Source organism: Mus caroli, chromosome 3 (assembly GCF_900094665.2).
Source record: "Mus caroli chromosome 3, CAROLI_EIJ_v1.1, whole genome shotgun sequence".
Taxonomy (NCBI): Eukaryota; Metazoa; Chordata; class Mammalia; order Rodentia; family Muridae; genus Mus; species Mus caroli.
This window is the reverse complement of record NC_034572.1, coordinates 113,023,154-113,048,206: the sequence shown is the minus strand read 5'-3', so window position 1 is coordinate 113,048,206 and position 25,053 is coordinate 113,023,154. Positions and strand designations below refer to the sequence as shown.

At 40.0% G+C, this 25,053-nt stretch overlaps 1 protein-coding gene across 1 annotated transcript in view; it reads right to left on the bottom strand.

Moving 5' to 3' along the window:
• Positions 1-1,681: 1,681 nt before the first annotated feature.
• Positions 1,682-25,053, bottom strand: part of Dpyd (dihydropyrimidine dehydrogenase) — an 849,196-nt gene continuing 825,824 nt past the window's right edge. Inside the window, exons 21-23 of the mRNA XM_021158977.2 lie at positions 21,814-21,957; positions 8,160-8,300; positions 1,682-3,050 (exon numbers count right to left, since the gene is read on the bottom strand). Of these exons, the coding sequence (XP_021014636.1) occupies positions 2,880-3,050; positions 8,160-8,300; positions 21,814-21,957 (456 nt within the window). The 3' untranslated portion in view covers positions 1,682-2,879. The remainder of the gene's footprint in view (positions 3,051-8,159; positions 8,301-21,813; positions 21,958-25,053) is intronic.

Here is a 25,053-nt window from a genome sequence, read left to right as displayed (position 1 = left end):
AGAGACTGTGAAAAGGTTACAGTTCAAGTCCAGGCTAAGCCTGATAAGGAATCAGAATGAAGCATAAATACTTTCTGTTGGAGAACTCCCCACTGGAGGTGGGCCCTTGTCCTACTGAGACCTCTGGCACATGGGTAGTGCCCACCCATGCTCTGGAAGTCAATTTGCTTTACTCAGTGTCCATCAATTTAATTATAAACCTAAATATAAAAGATTGACCAAGTATGGGGGACCTGTTGTTCAGCCAAGTTGACATATAAAATTAGCTACCACACATGTGGGACATTATAAACTTTCTGAGACACTAGTTGGGAAATACTAACCAGATTCTCTGAACCGGTTCTTTGCCCCCACTTATAAGAGCTATGAAGATGCATTTTAGGGACACTGTATAGTGTTTTTGTTGTTGGACAGAAAATGAGAATTTTTTCCTCTTTATTCTACTGTAAGTCTCATTGCAAGTCAAGAATGTAAAACTAAATTATGTTTTCCTCAGGCAGCATGGACAAGAAAGGCTTCTCAGTGCACATTGGTGATGGAACGTACCAGAAAGAAATACACACAAGGAATGATATCATTGTTCAGTCATAGCTTGCTAAAGAATAACTCCATGCCTTGGCCACTCATAGTTCCCCAAAATAGGATAGGAATGAGCTAAAACACCCCTGTGTGCTTTTTATCTCAGGAGGGATCTTAGAGGCAATGGATTGATCTGTACTAGCAGAAAAATGTCCTAGAAGGCAGTATCTTGAGAACTCCAGTATATATGCACGGGATGTCTTTCTGGAGGGTTATCATATTTCTTGAAAGTTGATCAACTCTTACAGTAAAAAGGGTCTTGGGGAGCTGAAAAGATAGCTCTATCAGTGAAATGATTGACAAGAAAAATACGATGACCTTAGTTTCATCCACAGAAGCCATATAAGAAGCTGGGCATGCTCATGAGTGCTTGCAATGCCAGCACTGGGGAGGTGGGGATAGGAGGATCCCTGGAGCTCACTGCCAAATTAACCTAGCCAGGTTCCAGACCTCCAGGAGAGGTCTGTATCAATAAATAAGCTAGGCAGCTCTTGAGGGACATCTTAAGTTGACATTTGATGTCTATGCCCAGGTACACAAATATGTGTGCATTTCTTCTCCAACATTCAGCTTCACCAGTCACATAGCATGGTCTCTTTGTAGGTCTACACAATTTATTTCATCTATCTATCTATCTATCTATCTATCTATCTATCTATCTATCTATTTGTTTTTCCAGATAGCTGGATCTCTTAACTCAGGACTTCCAACTCCCAAAGTGAAGAGGTTTGTATTGTGACAAGACTGTAAGTAAAGAACACCATTCTCTACGTTCTGGATGCTGCACAACTATGTAAAGAGTAATACTAAGAGACACATGCTTCCCATGAGGTAGTCAGCATCTTCCGGAAGGCCATTCTCCATGGGCCTGCCTCTTGTTGCATTCAGTAGAGGATGCGAGTAAGAAGAAAGGGAAGGGAAGCACTTGAGAATGATACTATAACTTTCTTCATTAGATTTCAACTGACACATGTTCAGTATTTAGATGGAATTTTCTGTAGAACCAATCCCAAACTGCCTCATATCAAAATGTAAATAGCTGACAGAAGGGTGCATTTGGAAAAATAAAACAGGAGACTATACTGAAATAGATCATAAAATTTTATTTGTGATATTTTAATCATACACATTTTAAAAAATATACTTGTAGATATCTTGCATTTATAATAGAAATATGCCACAGGTTGTCATTTCTCACTTACTTTCTATAGATTCATTTTAAAGTGTGCCATAAAGAAGGAATAAATGAATTTATGTGATGCTATTTACTATTATAAAAATAAAGATACGGGAAAAACACTGATTAATATTCAAAGATACACATTTCTCTTTCATTAATTTTGAATTCACATGAGTATCAAAGTAAAGTTAGTTAGATCTGTTCTTCTCATTTTGTAGCAGGTTCAGATATGACACACTTTGTTGTTGAATCTTGAAGCCTATGGCTCAGTGCTGTGTAATCTAGCCCTTGTTTGAACATTAATTGCTCTCATAATGAAGGTGACTATAAGAAACAGACCTAGCTGTCTGTGCTCAGTGAAAGTGTGCCGTTCACCAGACATTCACCCTGATATTTCATTAGGAACACCGCTTTGGTATTCAAATAAAAATGGCCAGGACTCCATTCCTGGTCAGTCTGACACCTGTTTCAGGTGGTCAACAGCATTTTAGTCAGGAAATAATCTCCCTTTCCGTGTCCAGCACCGAAGAGTGAGTTACTTCAGCAAAGGGGGACTTTAGAAAACTCTAGAAACCCTCTTCCAGGTTTTGTTCCCCCTTGTCATAGTAAATAATGCCTTGACTTTCTTCAATTGTTCTTAATGGAACTAATTACATGTCCTTAGAAACAGTGTCAAAATTACAGGTAATTTTTAATTACAAAGCGTTTCCTTGGAAACGGTTTCCTGTATATGAAAGTGCACTCCGTTCCAAAATAGTTCATTTCGTTTACAATTAGAAATCAAAGAGTGAGCACGGCATAGGGCAATTTAGAAATTGTCACGCTAATTGCCATGAAAAAAGTTAATTTTTCACAGCACACAACGGACAGAGCACATCCAATTAACTGGTCCGCAGTTACTCACCAGCTACCTCCGAGAAGAGTTATTCAATTTTATGACCATTAATTTGTCACTGGCATTAGACATTGTTTTCCAATTTAGACACTTATTTAGAAATTATATATGCATTGCTATAAAATTTGGAAAGAACTGATCATAATGATTACAATTGTTATTGTTCTTAAAGATCAGCCTACATTGGTAATATCAAAGTTCACAGCAGCTGTCTTACAAATCACCTTAACACACTGGCTTGACGGCTAATGGTAGGCCTCTCTTTGGTTGATAAGGTGTTGCCCTGGAAACCATCCTGATACAGTCCATAATAGGGCAGACGCTGAGGCAGAGAGTACAGCCTGTACATGCATCGCTAACGGTAGGCAGGTGAGTTTCTGGATCAAACTGGATAGCCTGCAAATAGAGACCAAGAGAGTTGAGCCACTGTCCACCAATGTCAGGAATGTCTCCATTTTAGCATCTGCATCTCCGTTCCAGTCATGGAGAGTACCACACACCACATGGATGCAATGACAGCAGCAGCTGAGCTGACAGGAGAAACAGAAGCAGAAGAAACTCACTTAAATTAGAAATACAGTGTTTACAGTTCATTCGAGGCTTTTCCTTCCATGTGTGAGGAAACATTTTGAGGTCCAGCACTTCTGTTCTCTCCACCAGTGGAGCAATCAGATTTCACCAATCTGACCAGGTTGGGGCAGCTAGTGCCTGCCAACATTGGATGCTTTCCATACAGACCCACATACTCCTTGTTCTTTTCTTCATGCTGTCGTGTGTGTGTGTGTGTGTGTGTGTGTGTGTGTGTGTACCACATGTATGTTCATGTGTGTGCAGGTGCACATGTATGTGGAAGAACCTGTGCATGTGAATGTAGAAGACAGAGGAAAAACCTCAGGTGCCATTCTCAGAATGTCATCTGCCTCTTTTGACATAGGGTCTCCCACATTAGCCTGGAGCTAACCAATTAGGCTAGGTTGTCTGGCCAGTGGGTCCTGGGGATCCTGTCTCAGCCTCCTCGACTTTGTGATTTCAAGTCTGTGCCGTTATGCTGGGCATTTTTTACATGTGTTCTAGACATGTGTGAGTGCATGGGGGATGGAACTTAGGTCCTTGTGATTGCAAGACAAGTGCTTTACCGACTGAACCACCCTCAAACACACTTTAGGCACCCCTTTATGCTGGAGAAGGATAATGCTAGGGAGGACAGTGAGTATACTTCAAATAATGCATGTGATTATAAAATAGAGAAAAGTAGAAAAAACTCATCCCCACAGTCAGCTCTGAGTTTTGAGTATTACGATTTGATTTTAAGCATTATCTTACCACAACAGCACAAAATGTAGAAGGGACAGGCAGGAGAGCCCTTGTCCCTTTCTGTCCCTGACACTTTGCAGCTGTGAGACATTGGACCAGCCCTCCAACTCCTACTCTGCTCAGGATTTTAACAAGTTTTATAACGTTCTCCCTCCCTCCCTCCCTCCCTCCCTCCCTCCCTCCCTCCNTCNNTCCCTNCCTCTCTCCTTCTCTCCATCCATCCTTCCCTCCCTATCTCCTTTGGTCCTTCCCTTCCTCCATCCTTCCCTTCTTCTCCTTCCCCCTCCTTCCCTTCATCCTCACCCCCACACTTCTTTTCTTCTCTTCCTACTCCCTTGCCTTCCTTCTCTCTTTCATAAATTTTCTCTTTATGAAGTTGTACAAAAAATAAAAGAATAAATATACTAAATGTGAAGTGAGGATTGAGAAGGTTTTAGGTTCACATGGCAACTTGGCCATTGTAGGCATGGAAGCAATGGAGATGCTGTGGCAGTCCTTGGGGGCAGGTTGAACTTTCAGCAAGCACAGTGCAGCTATGGGAGGAGGAGTGGATGAGTGGAAGGGGTCCTCCCTGGGGTACAACCTCACTGCTGTCTCACTTGCAGAAGAAGTTCAGTCATGTTCAAGTCTTTTGGAAAAACAAAGTAAGGCTTTTGGGGGAGTAACATGGGAAGCAAGGTTCTACTCCCCATGCCTCCTGAGGTCAGCCTACAAATCTTCTGTGTGAAAGTAATTTCATGATTATTATTGCCTTTTGTACTTGATTCTTGTATTAGAATCTATCTAATATGGACTGTCCTTGTTATCAATAGATGATTGAGTCCAGGGTCCCTATGAATACTCAAATCCTTGTGTGCTCATTTCTGATATGAGTGTGTGCAATATCTGCATAGATCCTATGCTCATCCTCCATATACATTTTAAGTAAGCTTCAGGATGACGTAGTGTGCTCACACCATGCCAATAGTGCACATACAGTTATTATGCTGTTTTTAGGATATAAGGACAAGGTTAGTTTACATTTTAAAAATGGATGTAAACTTTTCCAACTATTTTGATCTGAGACTGGCTGAATTCATGGATAAGAAAACCTCTAGACATAGAGAACCAAAGCATATATACATTGATTTTTAAAATTGCCATTCAAAATTACATTTAACCAGCTTTCTATTCTGAAGTCCATAAAAGTCAAATGGTCTTTTCAAAGTAAATAAAAATACACTGTATTCATTACTTTTCTTATTGCTTGTCAAAATATCTGAAAAGTTTCATCTTAAGAGAGGAACTATATGTTTCTATTTTGGCTCCTAGTTTGATAATGTAATCCGCCTCGACAAGGAAGTGTGGTGGCAGCATTGCCCACCTGGTCATGTTGTATCTGCAGCCAGTAAGCAGAGATGTATGCCATGTTGTATCTGTAGCTAGTAAGCAGTATGAGTTCTGGGCCATATTTGCATTTCTTTTTTATTTGCATTTCCTTTTTATTCAGTCTACAACCCCACCCACCTGTTGGAGCCACCCATATTCAGATTGGTTCTTCCAGTCTTAATTAAACCTGTCTGGAGATATCTTCACCGACATGCTCAGATGTATGTCTCCTTGGTGACTGTAAATCTCCTTAAGGAGGCAATGTAAGGTAACCATTGCAATCATTTAGTGTAAGAAGGAGTTAACATTTTAGGAGACAGACTTCAACAAGTGTTCTGACAGACTGTAAGGCTTGTTTACCTAAGTTCTCCCTATGCCTTATAACTACTTCAGATTTCTATTTGAATAAGTAAAACCCATTTCTTTCCCCTTATGGTTCCTCATTTCTCTACATTGAAATATGGTGAAGTTATGGAGCACAGTTAAACAATTCTTAGATATATTATAGTTTAATAGTACAAACACAAAGTCCATTTCATCCATGACTTTCACTTTCAACTTTTAAAGTCTTTTGATACAGAGGTGGCAAAGGATGAGTGAGTCTTTCTGATGCATAGTTAGGAGTTTTTTTTTTCCTCTCATTATCCTTACTCTTGTTATTGACATGGTACCAAGGATAGAGTGCCAAGGTAATAGCTACCAGCTCTATGATTTAAGGTGTTAGCTTAAGTGGTACGATGTCTGTGCTCAATTCTGAGTAGATAATCATAATGAAGACAAAATGAAAGTAAAGGTGATATCATCAATATTTGCAAGTGACAGAGGGAGCTAGAAACAGTGATAATCAAATGAAAAGTTGATGTCCATCTGTAATCTCAAATTAAGAAGGACCATGATTCTATCTATCTATCTATCTATCTATCTATCTATCTATCTATCTATCTATCTATCTATCTATCCATCTATCTATCTATCTACCTATCTATCTGAGACAGGGTCTCACTGTGTAGTCCTGGATGAGTATATGGCCTAGAAATCAACAAGTAGACCACACTGGCCTTGAACTCACAGAAAAGTTCCTGCCCCTGCCTTTAAGGCAGGGATTAAAGGTATGTACCTCCATGCCCAACCAAAGGGAAAGACTTTCAAAAGTAGAAAAATAATGTTGGTAAGACTGCCCAGGGAGTAAAGCATTTGCTTCAAACATAATGACCTGGGTTTGATCCCTGAATCTTAAATGGTGGAAGGAGAAAGACATTGTCCTCTAATCTACACAATTCTAGTAAAAGCTATGTACCCCACACATACACAAACATACAAACTAAATAAATGTAAAAAAATATATAGAAAACACTTGTCTGAAAACTATGTAAAATTTCTCTATGTGTATTTCTACCACTAGTTTGAATGGAGTCTATGATCTATTCCTAAAAGGGGACATTTTATTATTTATTTAAAAATTATACTGTTCATTTTAGAAGATTTTATTTCATACTTACTTATGGTTTGAACGCTTTTTAATAAAAATGAGTGTATTCTACAATGCTAACAATTGTTTGCAGCTTTGAACACCAGGTCTTGATGAAAAATGTATTTTAAAGGTTTCCCATCGTTTTGATTTGCATCCTTTCTTCCATTCATTTGGAGAACCCACCAAGTTGAGGTCTCAATTGTGTCAGTGCTGTTACAAACAGGGCACAAGCTGGTGGATGAAGCCATAAGCTAAAGTCACAGAGAAATGGGCGGGATGTGTTCTGCCAACCCTGGAGGAGAGTAATCTTTAATCTGCCTTTGCTGTCTTGTGGCAGGCTCTCAGGCGAGGCAGAGAACACACCCATGCTCACTTCTAGTGGCAGATAAACCAAAAATATCTCTCTGTCTTTTCTAGCCATGGTGAAATTCATAAGACCAACCATCTATGAGTCTGTGGAGGGATAATGTTTCTTTTCTTTTCCTTTTATAAATGACTGCTGTAAAACCCCAATCAATACTGAATGGAGGAAAATCCTCTGTAGGCTGAAGGAATCAGGCCCTTTAAGGAGCTTGGTGATAAATGACAGTTCTGCTCCCAGCAGTCAGTACCAGATCATAACCTTCCCTAATGTACATTATTTTGCATGAATTTCTGTTTTCACTTAAATTTCCCTTTCCAGCTTTGTGGGTGATGAAATGATATTAAAATAATACTGTGCACGGAAAGGTGGCTATATTGGTTATTTTTATTATCCCTGAACCACATCCCTGACAAGAAGCAACTCAAGAAAGGGAAGGAGGGCTTTTTTTGGGTCACTGTTCTGAAGATGGGGTCCAACACTTTGGGGAAAGTATGGCAGCAACTGAAGGCCATCATGGGAAATCTGCTCAGTGTGGGTGGAGCAGAAAGCAGAGAAAAATGCTGACAGTGCTCATTCATTCTCTCATTTCCATTCAGTAGGAAATCCCAACACAGGGGATAGTGCCTCTAAAAATAAAGGGTTTCTCTTGTCTAAAGAGATGGCACAGCAGTTAAGTATGCTTGCTGCATTTACAGAGGACCCAAGGTTTGACTCCTAATTTCCAAGTTGTGAAGGTCACAACCATTCCAGACCCAGTGGATCTGAACAGTGCATATAGTATATTCTCCTACCGACACACAGAAAATATATAAGTAAATATTGAAAAATAAAAATAAAAAGACACACCAGTGCATTGTAAGCACCTGTAATATGGAGACATATTTGACATACGTGGTTTGAATTGTACATTTAGCAACAGAAGACACTGTCCGTCCCTAAAGGAGAACCATGCCTCCCCACAGCAACTTAACTCCAGCAGGGTTCCTACCTGGTAGCCAGAGTCATTACAGGTCATGTAACATTTGCCGCAGTTGATGCACATTTCCTCATCAATCAGGGCCACAACTTGCTCCATGATGCTCATCTCACCAAACGTTCCCAGGTATTGCAGTGATTTTCCAATTACATCCTAGAAAATGGGCAGTGAATTAGTCACAATGCTCAACTTGAAACAATTCCTTAATAACTAGTATCTGCCCATGCTTCCCCAGTTTGACCTCACACCGTATTGTGTTTACTTACAGGGCTTCAAGTATCACAGTTCTCACAGAAGCACTTTCTGTGAGTGACATTTGGCTTACCTGGTTTTGAGGGGTGGGCAATATGTACACCCAGCTTAGAAATATAAGGCCAACAACTGTGGAAATGTCTCAGTGGTTAAAAGTGCTTGCCTGAAAACATGAGGATCAGAGTTTGGATTCCCATCACTCACATAAAACCCACATAGTATATAAAGTGGAAAGCCATTGAGGAATAAAAACCTAATATCTGTCTTGGGATTCCATATGAATGAGTGTAGGCACCTGCACACATGTATTGGCACACAGAATATTCAAGCACACACACATGCACATACAAGACACAAACACACACATACCACACACACATACACACACATGTACAATTATAAGATGTAAGTAGCTGAACTCAATTGCTTTTTTGCTGGGCAGCCTGTAACAGCACTTTGTATACAGAGATTAAAATAATTCTCTTAGGTTTTTGTAACTTATATTCTAGAGCTTGCATTTGGAAGGATATAAAAATATTGTAAATGGGGCAAAAGGTACCATGTTTACTTCAGTGACTTCATTTCACTGGGCGTGAAGGAAAGAAAATCAAGAGTATACCCCATCTTTGTTGTTGTTTTCTGTTATTGTTTTGTTTTGTTTTTGTTGTTGTTTTTTGTTTTTATTCTGTGACTCTTATTTGAAAGGTGTTCTGATAGTTCACTCACCTGCTATGTCTTGCAGAATGTATTTCTTTATTGAGGAATTCTAATGTATGCTAATTAATTAGGTTGATCTAGGTTAAATTGGATGCTTTTTCACTCTGAAGGAACTAGCGACTGCTCCATTCACCACTGACAATCTTACATGCGGTTTCACGTGGCTTTGTTTCTTATATTAATTGAGATTATGCTTAATATGGGAAGCACAGAGGGTGTTTCTTCAACACTAGGAAACAGTTTGTTTCAGCAAACAAAACCGAGGAATGTACAATGTTTGTCAAATTAGTGTGTTGTCAAGATTTTCTGCTTTTGTTTTTAACCTTTAGAGTGAGAATGGTTTGTCTGAATTTGCATCAATTGGAGGAAAGTTGAAAGGTGCTATAGTTTGGGGTCCTTACAAATAGAGTGGACGAGGAACTTACAGTTCTTGTTTCTGGTAGTAATGCTCATCACACAACTGGCAATGTAGCTTAAGCTGGTGAAAAGAGATCAGAACTGGATGGCAAGGGTCCATCTGAAAACAGCTACATTTCAACTTTCCTTGACATTATGTATAGCACTGAGATTTTGTTTTTAACGAGGGAGATTTAGAATTTGCTCTCATTTCTCCCATCTCTAATGGCATCTGTTTTATTTCATGAGGGATCATTTGAATCCTCTTCTGCATCTACAACCATTTTCAACATGAGTTATTAACTCCCAATCATTTTTCTAATCCTGTGTGTCTTTCAAAGAGAGCTCAGATGTCTCTACTTCATGAGGACTTCTTCAATCCTTCTGTTTCCTCTCCTAACCAAATGGAAAACTGCATTCTTTCTCCATTTTCATCCTCCCATCCTTTCTCCCCGCCCCCTCTCTCTTTCTTCTCCATCCTCCATCTCTGCACTCTCTGCCCTCTTTCTCTCTTCCTTTGCACGCTCTGGAATAGTCTATCCATTATGGAGAAACCAGTGATAAGAGACAATGTTTGAATTCTACCACACTTCAGGCTGATGCCCTGATTTACAATCATTTTCTTATTTAAGCCTCATACATTTTGGAAATGATGTGGTGACTGATTTAGGACTTTATTTAGGTGACTTTATTTAGGATATGAAATCAAGTAGACAATGAAATAGACTCTCAGATAACCACTTCTGTCCCGACTTGCTTGTTACTTTCTAGCAAATCCCACCTCACATTGCAAATATAATTTTAAGTCTCGATTCTTATGTTTTACCTGAAAGCAGAGCTTTATTCATCTTTGAAGCAAGATAGTATATCTCGTTTCTGCAGATCATTAAAACATAATGGATGCTCAAATATTTGTTAAATAAATATATCTTTTGTATATCTATGCCTAGACTCATAAGAATGATTGCAACGTAATAAAAGGTCTAGTAAAAATTTTAATTAATTTGGGCATTGCAAATGCATAAGATAATCAAGGAAACTCGAACAATTTAATATTTTCTAATATTTCAAGATAGTTTTCTATCTGGCTGTGGAAGACTATTTATGTGTAATAGGACTAACTTTTTAAATGCAAATAAATCAGTCAAAACATCTCTTGTGCAGAGTCTGATCATTATAAGAGAAATCACTAGTTAAATCCTCAACTGATGAAAACCCCCGATTTTTTTTCCAGAAGAAACATACATTCCCCCCAAAGATTTTAGTATAAAAAGCAAATTTATCCTCTCTTTATATTAAATATGCCTTTTTTGCTGTCTCTTTTGAGATTTGCAGCTTTCATTAAAAGCATTATTTAATACAAAACCAGATAGAACAAGTTTATTGGAGCCTTTTTCACATTATTAGAACAGGGGTTAAACATGCACTCAGTATGGTTCTTTAAGCATACCATGTACATTTTTAATCTAGAAAAAGATAAAATAATAGTATCTGAAGTCATTTTGGGAGTCTCAAAAAGATAAAGTAAGAAAAATGCTCACCCTTTTGGGTTAAAAATGTAGACATTTGTTGAAAACCCACCATCTCCAAATACACTGCCAGTGGATGGAGATTTTTGGGCATGTCTTACAATTTGTACTTTGCATAAAGATGTGGCTAACCAGCCAGCCACTTGTATTTCAGGTGGTGCCTTGTAAACATACACTTGCAGAGTTGGGGGGGGGGCTGCATTTATTATTCTATACAGTGTGTGCACATATAAAGTTTGTGAAATCTGGGTAACCATTACTAGATATGTTTCTGTGTGAAGACTATCACATTGGAGCCTTTAGATTATACTTCCACGTTTGACTTGACTTGGGCATGTGTCTGTGTGTATGTGTTTGCGTGTGTGTGTGAGTGTGTGTGTGTGAGTGTGTGTGTGTGTGTGTGTGTGTGTGTGTACTCAAAGCTGACATCAGGTGCCTATCTCAATCACTTCCAATCATGTGCATTGAGAAAGGGTTTCTTGCTAATTTCAGTTAGTCTGGTTAGGTGGCTCACTTCAGGGACTCCCTGTCCCTGCTTTCTGTGTCCTAGGTTACAGATGGGCCTCTAAGTCCACCTGGCTTTTCTGTAGTTTCCTGGAAACCAAACTGTGGTCCTCATGCCTGTGTAGCAGGGATGTTGCTCAGTGAGCCATCTCCCTAGGTGGCACATGTGGTTTTGATGTAAGTACTCATAGTTAGTGAAATGGCCTACAATGGCCTACATTATTCTATAATCATAGCCAAATTTAGGATAATCAAAGTATTTTTGCAAGATAGGTCAGACATTATTTCTATTTGATATACATTTTAAGGCCAAAGAATACAGAGTTAGAGGGACTTCATCCAGTGTCTGAAGTCTGACACTTTCCTCATTATGAGCAATATAAATTTATTAGTTTGACCTAATTTTAATGCCAATTGAAGTACCTTCAGATTGTAACTGTTATCTGGCACATTAGCTGACCTTCTGGCTATGGGTCTTCATAGCTGATTAGCATATTTCCTACAATTCCTGTAAATAGGTGCCCTTCACAGCCCAGGACCAAGGACAGCATGCGGTGGGAAATCACTGACTTCTAACCTGAAGGATCTGCGATTTCAATCCTTTGGGTTTAGCTGCTTAATTATTCCCCTGTGTCCTCATCTGTGCCCCCATCAATGCTCCGTGTTCTTATCCCGTCCCTCCTTGCTTAATAAACTTATCAGGACAGGAAATGAGATCATTTGGTTTCTTCTCACTAAATTTATGCTGATTGTTAATAACTTTTGTCCTCATAAAAGCTCCTGTGTCAAATTTAGTAATCTTTGGGTGGTACCCCTGGGACTGGGTCTCAGCCTCTGGTCTGGTTGTTTTTCCTTCTACTATAGTTAGATTATCTATTTCCTCATATTTATTCCTTTCTTCTTCCTTCCTTTGTTTCCTCGCCCTTCCCATGGCTCTCTTCTGGTCATTTGAAGATACGGTTTTGGAGTGTAAACTAGGTTGCCTTGGAACGTACTGTGTAACTCATGCTATCCTTGATGCTGCAGCAATTAATCCCCCTGCCTCAGTCTACCGAGTGCTGGGATCATAAGTGTGAGCTTCTATGCTCACTTTACCTTTTCTATATTAAAAGAACTCAGATCAATACTGATGTTTCTTCAACTGGCACAGGGTTCTCAATGACAAGTGCTCTCAATGTTTAGCGGTCAATGTATAACAGTCAAGATACTGTTGGTATCATGCTTAGCCCTCTGAGCTAGGAGGCAAGCAGGAGCTACTGAGAAGTTGAACATAGTGGACTCTGGTAAGTGAGAGAAAAGCTGCATAAACTGGGATGGGGATTACAAAGGACAGTAATTCAGAAAAACAAACGCTAGACTGGCCAGAGGAGCTGAGAGAAACAATGTGGCCAGGGGCAGGCTAGAAGCAGGTGAGGGCAGCAAGAGAGGGTGGTGGCAGAGAAAGCTGTCAGTGACACACACGCGGCCAAGGTGTTAGCATCCAAGGCTCTGATCACAGTATCCTTCTCTGTGGGGTGGACTCAGGCTTGAAGTGTCAAGTAGCAGACATTTGGGTGTTCCCTTGTGTTAATGAAGCTGTATCCTATTATCGTACCTATCTTAGACTCTCAGATCTGTTTTTCCTCCTCCTTTTCAATTCTGAGAACACTCTATGTGAGGATGCAAGGAAGGATAATGGGAACGGAGCAGTTTTTCTTTCTAATTGTGATTTAACAATATACCATCTGGGTGAAGGAGTGGGTGTATTTTTTTTTCTTTTTGACTTTTAATAGACAAAAATACATTCCTATTTTAACTTATATTTTTTGTCAAATTCAAGTCACTCGACTGAGCCAGGTTTAAAGCTTATTGTTACCCTTTTCTGTTTATCATTGATAAGAGCTTTTCTCATAGGATCACTGAGCACTAAATGCCGCACCTCAACCTTCTTATTCCAAGGAAAACACATAATAATTGTGTTACCAAATTCTGGTTGACAAATTCTCATCCTTGATCCATCTTTAGGTTAGAGACCCAGTGACTCAATTGTGACAAAATATCTTCCCAAAGCACCATAAGGAAGGAGAGGTTTATTTTGGCTACAATTCCAAGAATAGAGTCCACCATAGTAGGGAAGTCTTAGAGGTAGAAGCCCAAGGCTTCTGAGGTTGCTGTTTCCATAGTCAATGTGGTCATTTGAATATGCTTGGCCCAGGGACTGACACTATTAGGGTATGACCTCATTGGAGATAGTGTGTCTTTGTTAAAGGAAGTGGGTTACTGTAGGGTAGACTTTGATTCCCTGACTGAGGACAGTCTGCTCCTGGCTTCCTTTACAAGAACATGAGGAACGTTCAGCTCCTCTATCGCCATGCCTGCCTGGATGCTGCTGTTCTTCCTGGTATGATAATAATTGACTGAAACTCTGAACCTGTAAGCGAGCTCCAATTAAATGTTGTCCTTATAAGAGTTGTCTTGGTCATGGTGTCTCTTCACAGCAATGGAAACCCTAAGACTGTCAGGAAGCAGAGAGAAGTGAATGCTATGCTCAGCCGGCTTTCTCTTTATTTAGCCTGTAGAATGGTGCCTCCCACATTTTGCATGGGCCTTCTTACCTCAATTCAAATAACACAATAGAGCTAATCCCTCATAAATATACTCAGAAGTTAGTTTCCCCAGTGATTCTAAAGCTCATCTACTTGGCAATCACTACCAGTCACACTGGACAATGGAGTAGCATCCACAAGGTCTTCAAACTTTCTGAAATGGATTTACTAAAGGTAGAATACACATGTACCTACACAGAGACTTTCCTTCATGACACACACACACAAAAAAAAAAAACCCCTCCAAGGTCACATGAATGGCTACATCCTTCAGATCCCTTCACATGCCATTTCCCTCAAACACAAACGTTTAACAAGGAATCCAAGCTAAGCCTGTGTAGCAGTCCTCTTTTGAGAAATGGTGTTCCCAATGGCAAAGGTTATTCAATTCCTTTTCAGGTGGTTTTTCTTCAGTGAAGTGGGATTTCCATCTAAAGTATGTAAAGACTTACAGGGCTGCTATACCTTGCCCATCCCAATTAGCCATCAGGTTCTAATGTCTCTGATGTCATCCTGAGGGGACATTTCCATTCTTCCCTCACTTCAGCATCTGTCAGCTGGCTGCTTCTCACATCACCTTTAGCCTTGTGGATTTCTATGCATGCACATATCTGGCACACACTGCTCCTTCCCTCTGTCTGCTGGCGGGGCCTCTGCATTCTAAGCAACATGGTTTCTTTTTCTATTGCTGTATTCTCTTCAAGTCAGGGACCACACATCAATAAATCCCCACATGACTTAAGAGATTATTTTTATAACCAAATTCTGCTCAGCTTTTAAAGTTCAACATGATAGATTTTCAACTGCTATTTATTGGTCCATAGACAACTGAGAATATGAAGGCTGCCCCAGCCTGCTTCTCTGGATTCTTCTGGAAATTGCTGGGCAAGTCTCCCTTATTTTTCTTTCTGTGCAGGCCCCTTTGTGCTCTGTAAGTATCTAATATGGTCTTACAGTTTTATCCAACTGCTTTTCTCCTTCCTTTCACAATTCAATTGAAATAATAAAGCACTCGATCAGGCTGACTGGTCTCCTGCCAACACTGCCTTGCCAGTCTTATGAGATGCCGTCTATCTCCTCCTCCAAGCAGCAGGAAGACGTGATGAAAACATCACTAGTGCCCCTAAACCATTCATTTTCCTACCCAGATACTCAAAGACGTTAGAGATACATTCCCAACTTCATAAGGAGAATGAGAATTCATTCTCACATATATCAACGGAACTGGGGCGAGTTCCGGGACGTCTTGAGGCTTGGCAGCCTCTCAAACCTTCGTTATCTGCTGCCAGGGAATAAAGCACATTTCTCATTTTGCTGTGCCACATGTGAGCACTGTCCTGTCAGTTATTTGGGGCCAGGGAGCAAAGTTACTCTGGAAGGAGGCACTGCGTGCTTTACCTTATGTGGCACTGTGCGTGCCTGTGTGCATGGGTCTCTCTCTCTCTCTCTCTCTCTCTCTCTCTCTCTCTTTCTGTGTGTGTGTGTGTCTGCATGTGTGCATGCTCGTGCATATGACTTTTTCAGATGGTCTCAGACTACCTTATAGAAGCACCTATGAAGATACTGTGGAAGTTCACATCTCTTTCTATTCCTTTCTCTTACCCTTCTCTTCAGCCTTCTTGTACTGGTTTTGAAGACCTGTCTCTGACTCAGACTTCTCTTTCTTTTCCCTTTCCAGACTAAGCAGTTTTATTATTTAGCCACATGCGTGATAAATGCTATTGCTATGAAGGGAAATCATGATGTGGGGATGACAAAGAGAAGATCGTCTGGATGCTGGGGCATTTCCAGGGTCCTGTTGTACATTAGAGGGGGGAATCTCAGGTACTCTCAAGCCACCTCCAGATTCCAGATGGTAAAAAGCCAGGAGGGCATGAAGACTCCTACTTCTGACCAGAGCATTGCAGTGTAATGTTGAGAATAGCCCCTCTTGATGCCCTAAGTGGTATTCTTATTGGATTAACCAATCTGTTTCTTTGTTCTCTTAAACTGTATTAAGATTGCTTAAGAAAACAATGAGGGATGACTCAGTGCTTAAGGGTAAGCCCTGTTCTTACAGAGTACCAGAGTTTGTTTCCCAGGACGCAGTACAGGTCGCTGCCTATAAATCTAGTTTCAAGAGATCTGATGTATTTTTTGGCTTCTACAAGCACCAGTACTCATATGTATGTATTTATACACATATGTGCATGCGTGCGCACGTGCGCGCACACACACACAAAGGTAACCACACACTTCATAACTAAAAAATAAAATAAACACATTTAAGAATGCTGTTTAGCAACACAACACTAAGCAGTGTGGGGAGATGGCTCAGCTGGTTAAGGATTTTCTGTACAGTTGTGGAAACCACATAAAAAGACTGGGTGTGGCAAAAATAGGCAAACCCGTAGGACTTACTGGCTGGCCACAGTAGTGGAGTCCAGTGTGCTCCAGGCTAACAAAGAGAACTTGGTAGGCAAAAGAAATGATACAAGATCTCTATATTCCCCATTGTCACACTTAGGTGGACGCATACTTGCCCATGTGCTAGTGTGTGAGTGCACACGTGTGCATCTTCCCTCCAACCCCCACAAGCACACACCATTAGCCTTTCTCTGTTTTGTCATTTTTATAAATTCCTATTTGACAAAAAGAGTTCAATATATTGATATCACCACCCATTGCAATTCAGGGATTGTATATGGATTTAGGTTCTCAGGACTGCGCATCATCACAAAAGCATTTGGACACTATATTTTGCAAGCATACTGACTATCTTGAAATATTGCCCCCAACCCCATGTAGAACAGTGCCTTAGGACATAGGTTCAGATCTTGGCTCTGATAATACCTTCCTAGCTGTGTGACCTTGGGCAAATTAGCTAACCTCTCTGTTTTTCAATTATTGACTCAGTAAAATTGGCGGGATACAAGTGTTTCATCTCATTAGGTTATTGAGAGGCTGGGATGTGCTCATTTACAAACACATTGCAGTGCCTGAAACCTCATCAGACCTCAATAAATATTAGCTTTTATTATTAATTCTCTGCTTAATGAACACTAATTTATTAAACTCTACTTTAAATATCACCATCTCTGTGAAGCTTTCCGCAATTACCCGAGGCAGGACTAATCCCTTTTAGTTGTCTGTGTTCCCAGAGCATTTTGTTCCTATTTGATTGAACTGTAAATAATTTTTAACATGTGTCTCTCCCCCTTGCTATACCATTTACTCCCAAAATACAGACTTCCATCTTTTTAAAATTCATGCTGTATTCCTTCCCCCTAGCTGAACTCCTGGATTCCAGTGAGCACATATTGAGTACGTGCTACAGAGATAGAAAGACCCCTGGCCTTGGACCATACTTTATATTTCTTTGGAATTGCCACCACCTTCAGTGCTCTAGAAGATAGTCAGTAAACAATCTTTGATGGACTGAGCTTGAAACTGCCTATCTGTGGAGCAAGAGACCATTCAGCCATATTAATGGCAACAGAGAGACTAAAAGAACCAAAGAAGAAACCTATTGGGCAGGCATGCTGTCCTTTGACATAGTATCACCATGTTAGAATCAGAGAAGTTGGAAAAGATCAGAATGGAGGCACATGAGTGAGTAGCTTGTCCAGGCAAGAGGGGTTCAGATAACATTGTGGGGCCATAGAGCTCCTTCCATGGCAGATGGGAAAGGGAATCTACACCGTGGTAACAGAGAGAATAAACAAGACAGAGTCATGGAGTTCAACCAAGCTCCAGAAGAATCTATAAAGAAGCCAGCAGTTGGAAGAAACATACTGAACTAAACAGATGGATTCAAAGAACATATTAGGCATGAAAATAGACAATCCAGGCCTTCTATTGGGGGGTGGGAAGGGAAGCAAAGAAAAAAATGTTAAGTCAGCAAGCAAAGGAAGATGGTAGGGGAACACAGGAAGGAGAATGAAATGGGATGGGAACACAGGGTGAGCCTAGTACTTGCTAGAAATGAGCAATAAGAAGGACAAAAAAGAGTCTGAAGTGAAGGTAGGTAGACAGATCAGAACTGTGTGCAGAAACTTGGTGGCTAAACAACCATGTGGACACCTCATCTGACAGGGGTTTTAAATAATGGGTGAGGAGTGGGGGTCTTGTATGAAGTTGATAGTAGCCCCAGCTCCCTTAAGTACACTGTACTGTGTTACACACACACACACACACACATACACACACACACACACACACACACACGCGCACACACACATGAACACACACACATATGCACATAGATACACATATGCATTCACATGCACCTGCACACATATTCATACACCTTGTCATTTAAAATCCCCAAACTGAGGACTTCTGACTTTATCTCCCAGCTACTTTCCCTCCATGCTTCCGGTGTCTTCACCATCATTCTTCCAAAAGACCTCAGAGGCTTTCTGTGAGAGACATCTCCACGTAGGGACCATGTGTTTCCTGTTCTTTCTGAATTGAAAACTTTCCCCTAGATATCTGTGTTGTTCTTTTATCACCTCAGTTTGGGGATGTTAATGCAAGTGTAGTTCTTGGAGCAAGCATTTCTGAGCAACCTATCCTGGGATTTTTCATCTCCTGATCCTACTCCATAGGTTCCAATGTATACCTGCCTGTATTCAGTAGCTTTTCCTCACTACAGTGCAGGGTCCATGAGAGTCTGCTCATTCTTTGCATGCTATGGCTGTAACAGCGCTGTTCTTTGTGGTAGTGGCTGTGAATCAGGGATTACCATGTGGCACAATGGGTCTATGATGACTCATTGACTGTTGCTACAGCTAAAAGCTGGAACCTCAATGACAACCTAAGAGACAAAATTAAACTGTGCAAGGTGTCTTTTGCTACCTTCTGGGGAGTCCTGGTCTTGTGGACCAGGTCTTGGTTCTTAAGAATGCTTCGATTCTTATTTATTTCCATGTTATGATGATATTCTTCAGGTCATTATCCTATTTCTGTACCCATTTCTCATTTGATTCCCCAGCACCCTTTATTTCCACACAGGATATTAAGTAACAACCAAAGAAAGCACATAAGATCGTACCACCTTGTGTCTGGCACACAGTAGGCTACTGGTATGCCATTTTCCTCTTTCATCTCTCAAAGTATGTGCCCCCAAGTTTATCTACTTCAAAACACTCAATGTAAAGTTTGTATCCCCCCAAAATGACCAAAGTTCAAGACACAAATTTATTATCTCTAGAAATGTCCTCACAGACACACTCAGAAACATGATTTGCCAATCTCTAGGGATTTCTCAAACCATCTAAGCTGAAAGGCAAACCACTGCATCCAGAAAACTTTCCTTGGCTCCTTTAACCTATTTTAGGTCTCTTGAAAGAGTCTATACATCTTATGTGTACATCACATGACAAATAAAATTCCATACCATCTCTGCCTGTCTGTCATTTTTCTCTCTCTCTCTCTCTCTCTCTCTCTCTCTCTCTCTCTCTCTCTCTCTCTCTCTCTCTCTCTCTCTCTCTCTCTCTCTCTCTCTCTCTCTCTCTCTCTCTCTCTCTCTCTCTCTCTCTCTCTCTCTCTCTCTCTCTCTTCCCTGTGTGCTTCACGAGCTTATAACACATGTTTGTCATAATAGTCCCTGAGCATTTGATGCCCAGTTCCTAGCACACAACTTAGCACATGGTTGTTCTGAAGTAAACATTTCCTGGAAAACACAGTGGTTTCAAAATTTGTAGCTTGGTTGGTCTTCAGAGTTTCTCATTTCCCTTCCCATTCTAGAGTTCACTTCAATGGACAAAGTGGAAATATCCACCTAACCTGTTATCTAACCTACCCATTCTGGCGTTACATTTACTAGCAAGTAGCAATTAAGGAAGACACCATACTAAAAATGCTTCCCACACCATCACATTTGCCTATGGAAGCAAATATCTTTGTTGACTCCATTTCACAGATTACTTTACTGAGGCAAGTTCATAGGGCTATGACTTGTCAATGCCATAGTTTGAACATAGGGACTATGACAGAGTTGTCTAACTCAATTTAGGAAACTCTTCCAATGTAATTATATTCTCCTGATGTCTTATAAACTTTAACTATTTATAACAATCAGTTAAATCTTACTTACAATAAAATAATATAAATTAAACAATACTGCTAAATCCAAGTTCATTTAGTCAAGGAGAAATACCTCTTAGATATAGTTTGAATACATTCATCCCAAGTTATTGTGTTAGAAAATTAACCTTTAAATTTGTATATCAATGGTACTTCTTGGTGGGTCCTTAAGAGGCAATTTAGATTATATGGAATCAGGATAATGGGGCTTCCTGATGACATTAGAGCCCTTATTAGAAATCTGAGCCATGTTATGCTATGAGAAAACCCACATCAGATGCTAGAGACATCTGTACTTGTGAGCCAAATAAACTTTTATTCTTTATAAATCTCCTAGTCTCATATATTTTGTAACAGTAAGAAAAATCTGATGAAAACACACCACTTGTGTAACACGATTTAATATGTAGCCTAAACTCAATTTACTTGAGAAGGACAGCCGTGGTACCTCCTCTTCCTCTACCTCTTCCTCCTCCTCCCAGCCACTCCTGCTCCTCTTCTTCTTCTCTAGACAAGGTTTTGATACATATACCAGACTGATGTGGAGTCATCTGAACATGGAACTTACAGAAGAACTTGGACTGCTTTGTATTTGTTATGGTTGTTGGTATGTAAATTTAAACATGGAACAAAATTCCTCAAAACTGAATGCACACACACACAAGCACACACACACAAGCACACACACACACACACAAGCACACACACAAGAGGGCAGGGGGGGGGAGAAAGGGAGAGAGAGAGAGAGAGAGAGAGAGAGAGAGAGAGAGAGAGAGAGATTGAATTTGAATTAGAACAAGAGAAACCTAAGTGAGATTGGTAGATAGACAGGAGAAACAGTTTTGTTGTCCTTATCGGTGTTGTGGGGCATGCCTGAAGGCTCAGCTCTTAGGAGGATATAAATCAGCTTGAGCTGTAGAGGCAAACCATGTCTTTCAAAAGGGGAGAAAGGAAAAACCCAAAGTTCTCCCCAAATCTTGACTGTAATATTGCTCAAGTTTCACACAGTGCCCTTGCTGAGACAGTAGAATAAGCACAAGTCAGATCTGTCTCTTATTCCCACAACTTGATAGGAAGCTATGATTCTTTGGGAAAAAAAATCAAACATCCAAGATAAATAAGCTTGAAAGGTATTTGTTTATGTCTAGAATAAATTCTTGAGTCCCAAATAACTAGGCATGTTTTCCTGAGGCTGAACTAAAGAATCCCCTCAAGTGTAAATTATATTGACAGCCCTGGTATAGTTATACAATTCAGTTTTTTTTTTTTTTTTTACATGGCTAAAAGATTTTCTGAAATTAACTCTGAATTAAAATACTGGTAGTTAACTATGAGACTACAATGAATTCCACTTAACACATTAATGCAAGAAGTTCCCATGAAGCGGGAACCTGGCAGTGACCTAGACAGTGTGGCATAAACAAACCGAAGTGGGAAACAAACATGGAAGGGGTTATTGTATTATTAGAGTATCTTCATGGTACACAGAATTTTTAGAAAGTTTCAGAATATTGAAGATCAAAAAAAAATCAATGCTACATTTAAGAGGAAAAAAGCCTTTAAGCCACATTTGAATAGGGAATAAATACATGTATGAATTTGTCTTAATTTTACCTTGATGGCAGGAATAGGCTTTTGGGAGGTAAAGTGCTTTCTCTGGAGAGGTGAGCAAGCTGTGTTTTGATCTTTCTGTCTGATTTTGCTCGCTGCTATGATTTTCTTGCGCTGTTCAAGGTAAGGTCCAAAGCTGGGCAGTTTCTAAAGGGAAAACACAAAACGTAGAACTCATATTAACCCATAGAAAGAAACAGCATGAGGAGGTTTCTGCACACAAATATCATCAACAAACAAATGTGTGTTTGAAGAGTGGTTTACATCCCCTGTTAACTAGGTCTTCCTTCCTCCTGGACCACTAGCCTTCTATGTGCCTGATTCCATCTGGCATCAAAAAGAAAACTAGAGAAGAATACTTCAGCCAAACATTTATGCATTAGATGCAGATGTTAATTAAAATTCATTTCTAAGTGGGATGGATTTCACCATGGCAAACTAAATCCACTCACTTAAAATAATAGCTATTAAGGAGACCATTTGTTTGGTTTGTTCAGACAGAAGGTGCAAGCTATTGATGCTTCATTTTCCCCTCCGTCAGGTTTTTAGCACAGTATGGACACAGTCGTAGCCCTTGACAAATGCCTCTGTCAATAGCATAGGTGCTTTGCCAAAGTTCTCATCTGTATCTCCATTTTATTGTGTTCAAATTCTTACTGCATCTCTTTAAAGATTGTAACTAATGTTGATTGCAACTTACTGGAAGAGTTGAAAAAGCAAAATGGCAAAAATATTGATTCCTCTGCACAGCAAATAAACTTTATTTTGCGTGAAGGAGGCAAAAAATAGAAACGAAAGGCAGAGGGTATATCACAACACTTAAACAAACTCCATCAGTATTCCGAAGCATAGTGAGGCTTTAAATCTCAAGGTTATTCAATTGTACTTTACAAAGTTCATTTAGGAAGAAACCTAGGTGCCGTGGAAAAATGCTAAGTGGTTTTAAGTTTAACACAAAAATGCCCTCATACCATTCATTATCCCACAATTATCTCCTCTTCACAGTGTCTTTCCCCTTTCTGGAACCTTTGATCTGCACGTTCACTGACACATCCCACTGATGACAGACACCACTGAATTCCAAATGTTTCACAGCAGACTGTAAGCTGGAGGTGCCGTGACTTTTACACCACTGAAAACACATGCTCTTCCTCCTGCACAATGAAACGCATTTTTCTAGATGATAGGGATTTGGAAAAGAACAGCTCTTGCAAGGTCATCCTGGTCTCTGACCCAGCAGTGGAAAAAGAATCACACTTGTTTCATTGTACCAGCCTTCACTCTCCAGCTTGCATACAGGGGCATGAGCTTTTTGGAGACTGCAAGAGTAGCCTTGATGGAGGAGGACACGCCACCCAATCAAGGCAGACCAGACTGTAGCCTTCCACTGTATATTTATATTAGCAAAGAACATATTTATGTGGAAATACATCTAAGCTTGTTACTCTGACGATCAACGCACCATAATTATGTCAAGAAGTCAAGTAAATGGAAAATGGAAGTCAATGCCAAATTAATTTATACCCAATTGGATTAGAATTATGTACTTCATCTCTATATCTTAGCACTTTTCCAAATTACAACATTTAATGCTTACAGTAACATGAAATGATATGACGGAGGGTAGAATAATTTCTATCTATTTTCCTGTAATATAAGTGATGCTGGCTTATTAAAATCATAAACAAGTAAGAGAGTCTCAAAGCAGCCCTCAGAACTCATCTCGTAGGAATTTTACTTTTTATGTCCTATAATGTTCAAATGGCACTGTTTGGAGGCTTGGGCCAAATGAGGAATTGGGGTTACACTAAGAGGACTGTTTTCTTCAGTCTAGACAATGTCTTCTCGTAAGGTGCGGTGCTGATCACATAGCATTCATGACACCAGTCAGAAAATCACTATACATTTTTCTTGTATATCAAGGGCCCTTAAATCTGATTCTCAAACTGATACAGATGATGAAGAACGGTTCGGTGTTTAAGCACACAGACTCTGGGTCTTGCAGGCTCTCATGTCAACTAATCCTAAGACGTCTGAACCAGGATCCTGGTTGCTGCCTGCGATCGATTGCGTCTCTCTCAACACCGTTCAATTCCACTTGAGTTGTGTAAAGGCTGTTCCAAAAACAAACGTCCTTGTAACTCTTCAATTCATCTTCTTTAAACAGAGATTGGAGGACAGTGTCTTCTATTTGGCTGACTTGCTACCCAGGGGTGGCACAAGATCGCTCAGTAGCTAAGATTGCTTACTGCCTTTTCAAGGGACCAGAGTTCAGTTCACAGTGCCACGTTGGGCAGGTTGGTTAAAACCACCTGTAACTCCAGATTCGTGGGATCCAACTCCCTACTTTGCTCTCAAAGAGTACACATGCTTACATATGCTACACATAAACACACACACATGATCTGAAATGATTATTCCTCATTAAAATGAACGGAATAAATGTAGTTAAACTGTGACCTTAAACCATTGCATTCACAGTGATTATGATGCGCATTCCAGAAATTCAAAAATCCTCTCATGCTGAACTGTAGATATCCTGTGTGAGCAACTGATAGGCTGACAGCCCCTGGAATTTTTGTAGTAGTTGATCACGTTTGCCAATATAAAATTGAAGCATCCAGTTTTCCCCCCATGGCTAGCAGTGCTAGCACCCTAATTTACTCATCTGCATAATCAGTGCTAGGGAAATGCTTTCAATTTAACGTAAAGATTCCTGTAGGATATTATTTATTCATTGGTGAGAAAAATTAATTAGATAAGCGTGGCTACTGCCCATTTTTTTTCTTTAAGTTGAAAAATACCATGCACAAAATACCAAAGAATATTTCTTCAACCCGGAACTGCACAGCTCTAAACTCAGATGGGATTATTTGTTATTTCCTATTGCCATGTGGAGAGACTAGAGGCTGAGGGATACTTTTCAAAACTTTGAGGCTGCCACAAGGATTACTGTTTCACTCATTAGTATGAAAAGTTAAATGCTGAAAAACTATGGGTAGATATGTGGAGATAGCTCAGTGGGTACATGGTTTGCCATGCAAGCATGAGGATGAGAATTTAGATCCTAGTACCCACATACATTCTGGTGAGCATAGTAGACTACCTGTAATCCTGGCATGTAAGAAGCAGAAACACACACACACACACACACACACACACACGCACACACACACAAATTAAATATATTAAGGTGGCTTTAGGATTTAGAGGTACTGAAAGTGTGTGTGTGTGTGTGTGTGT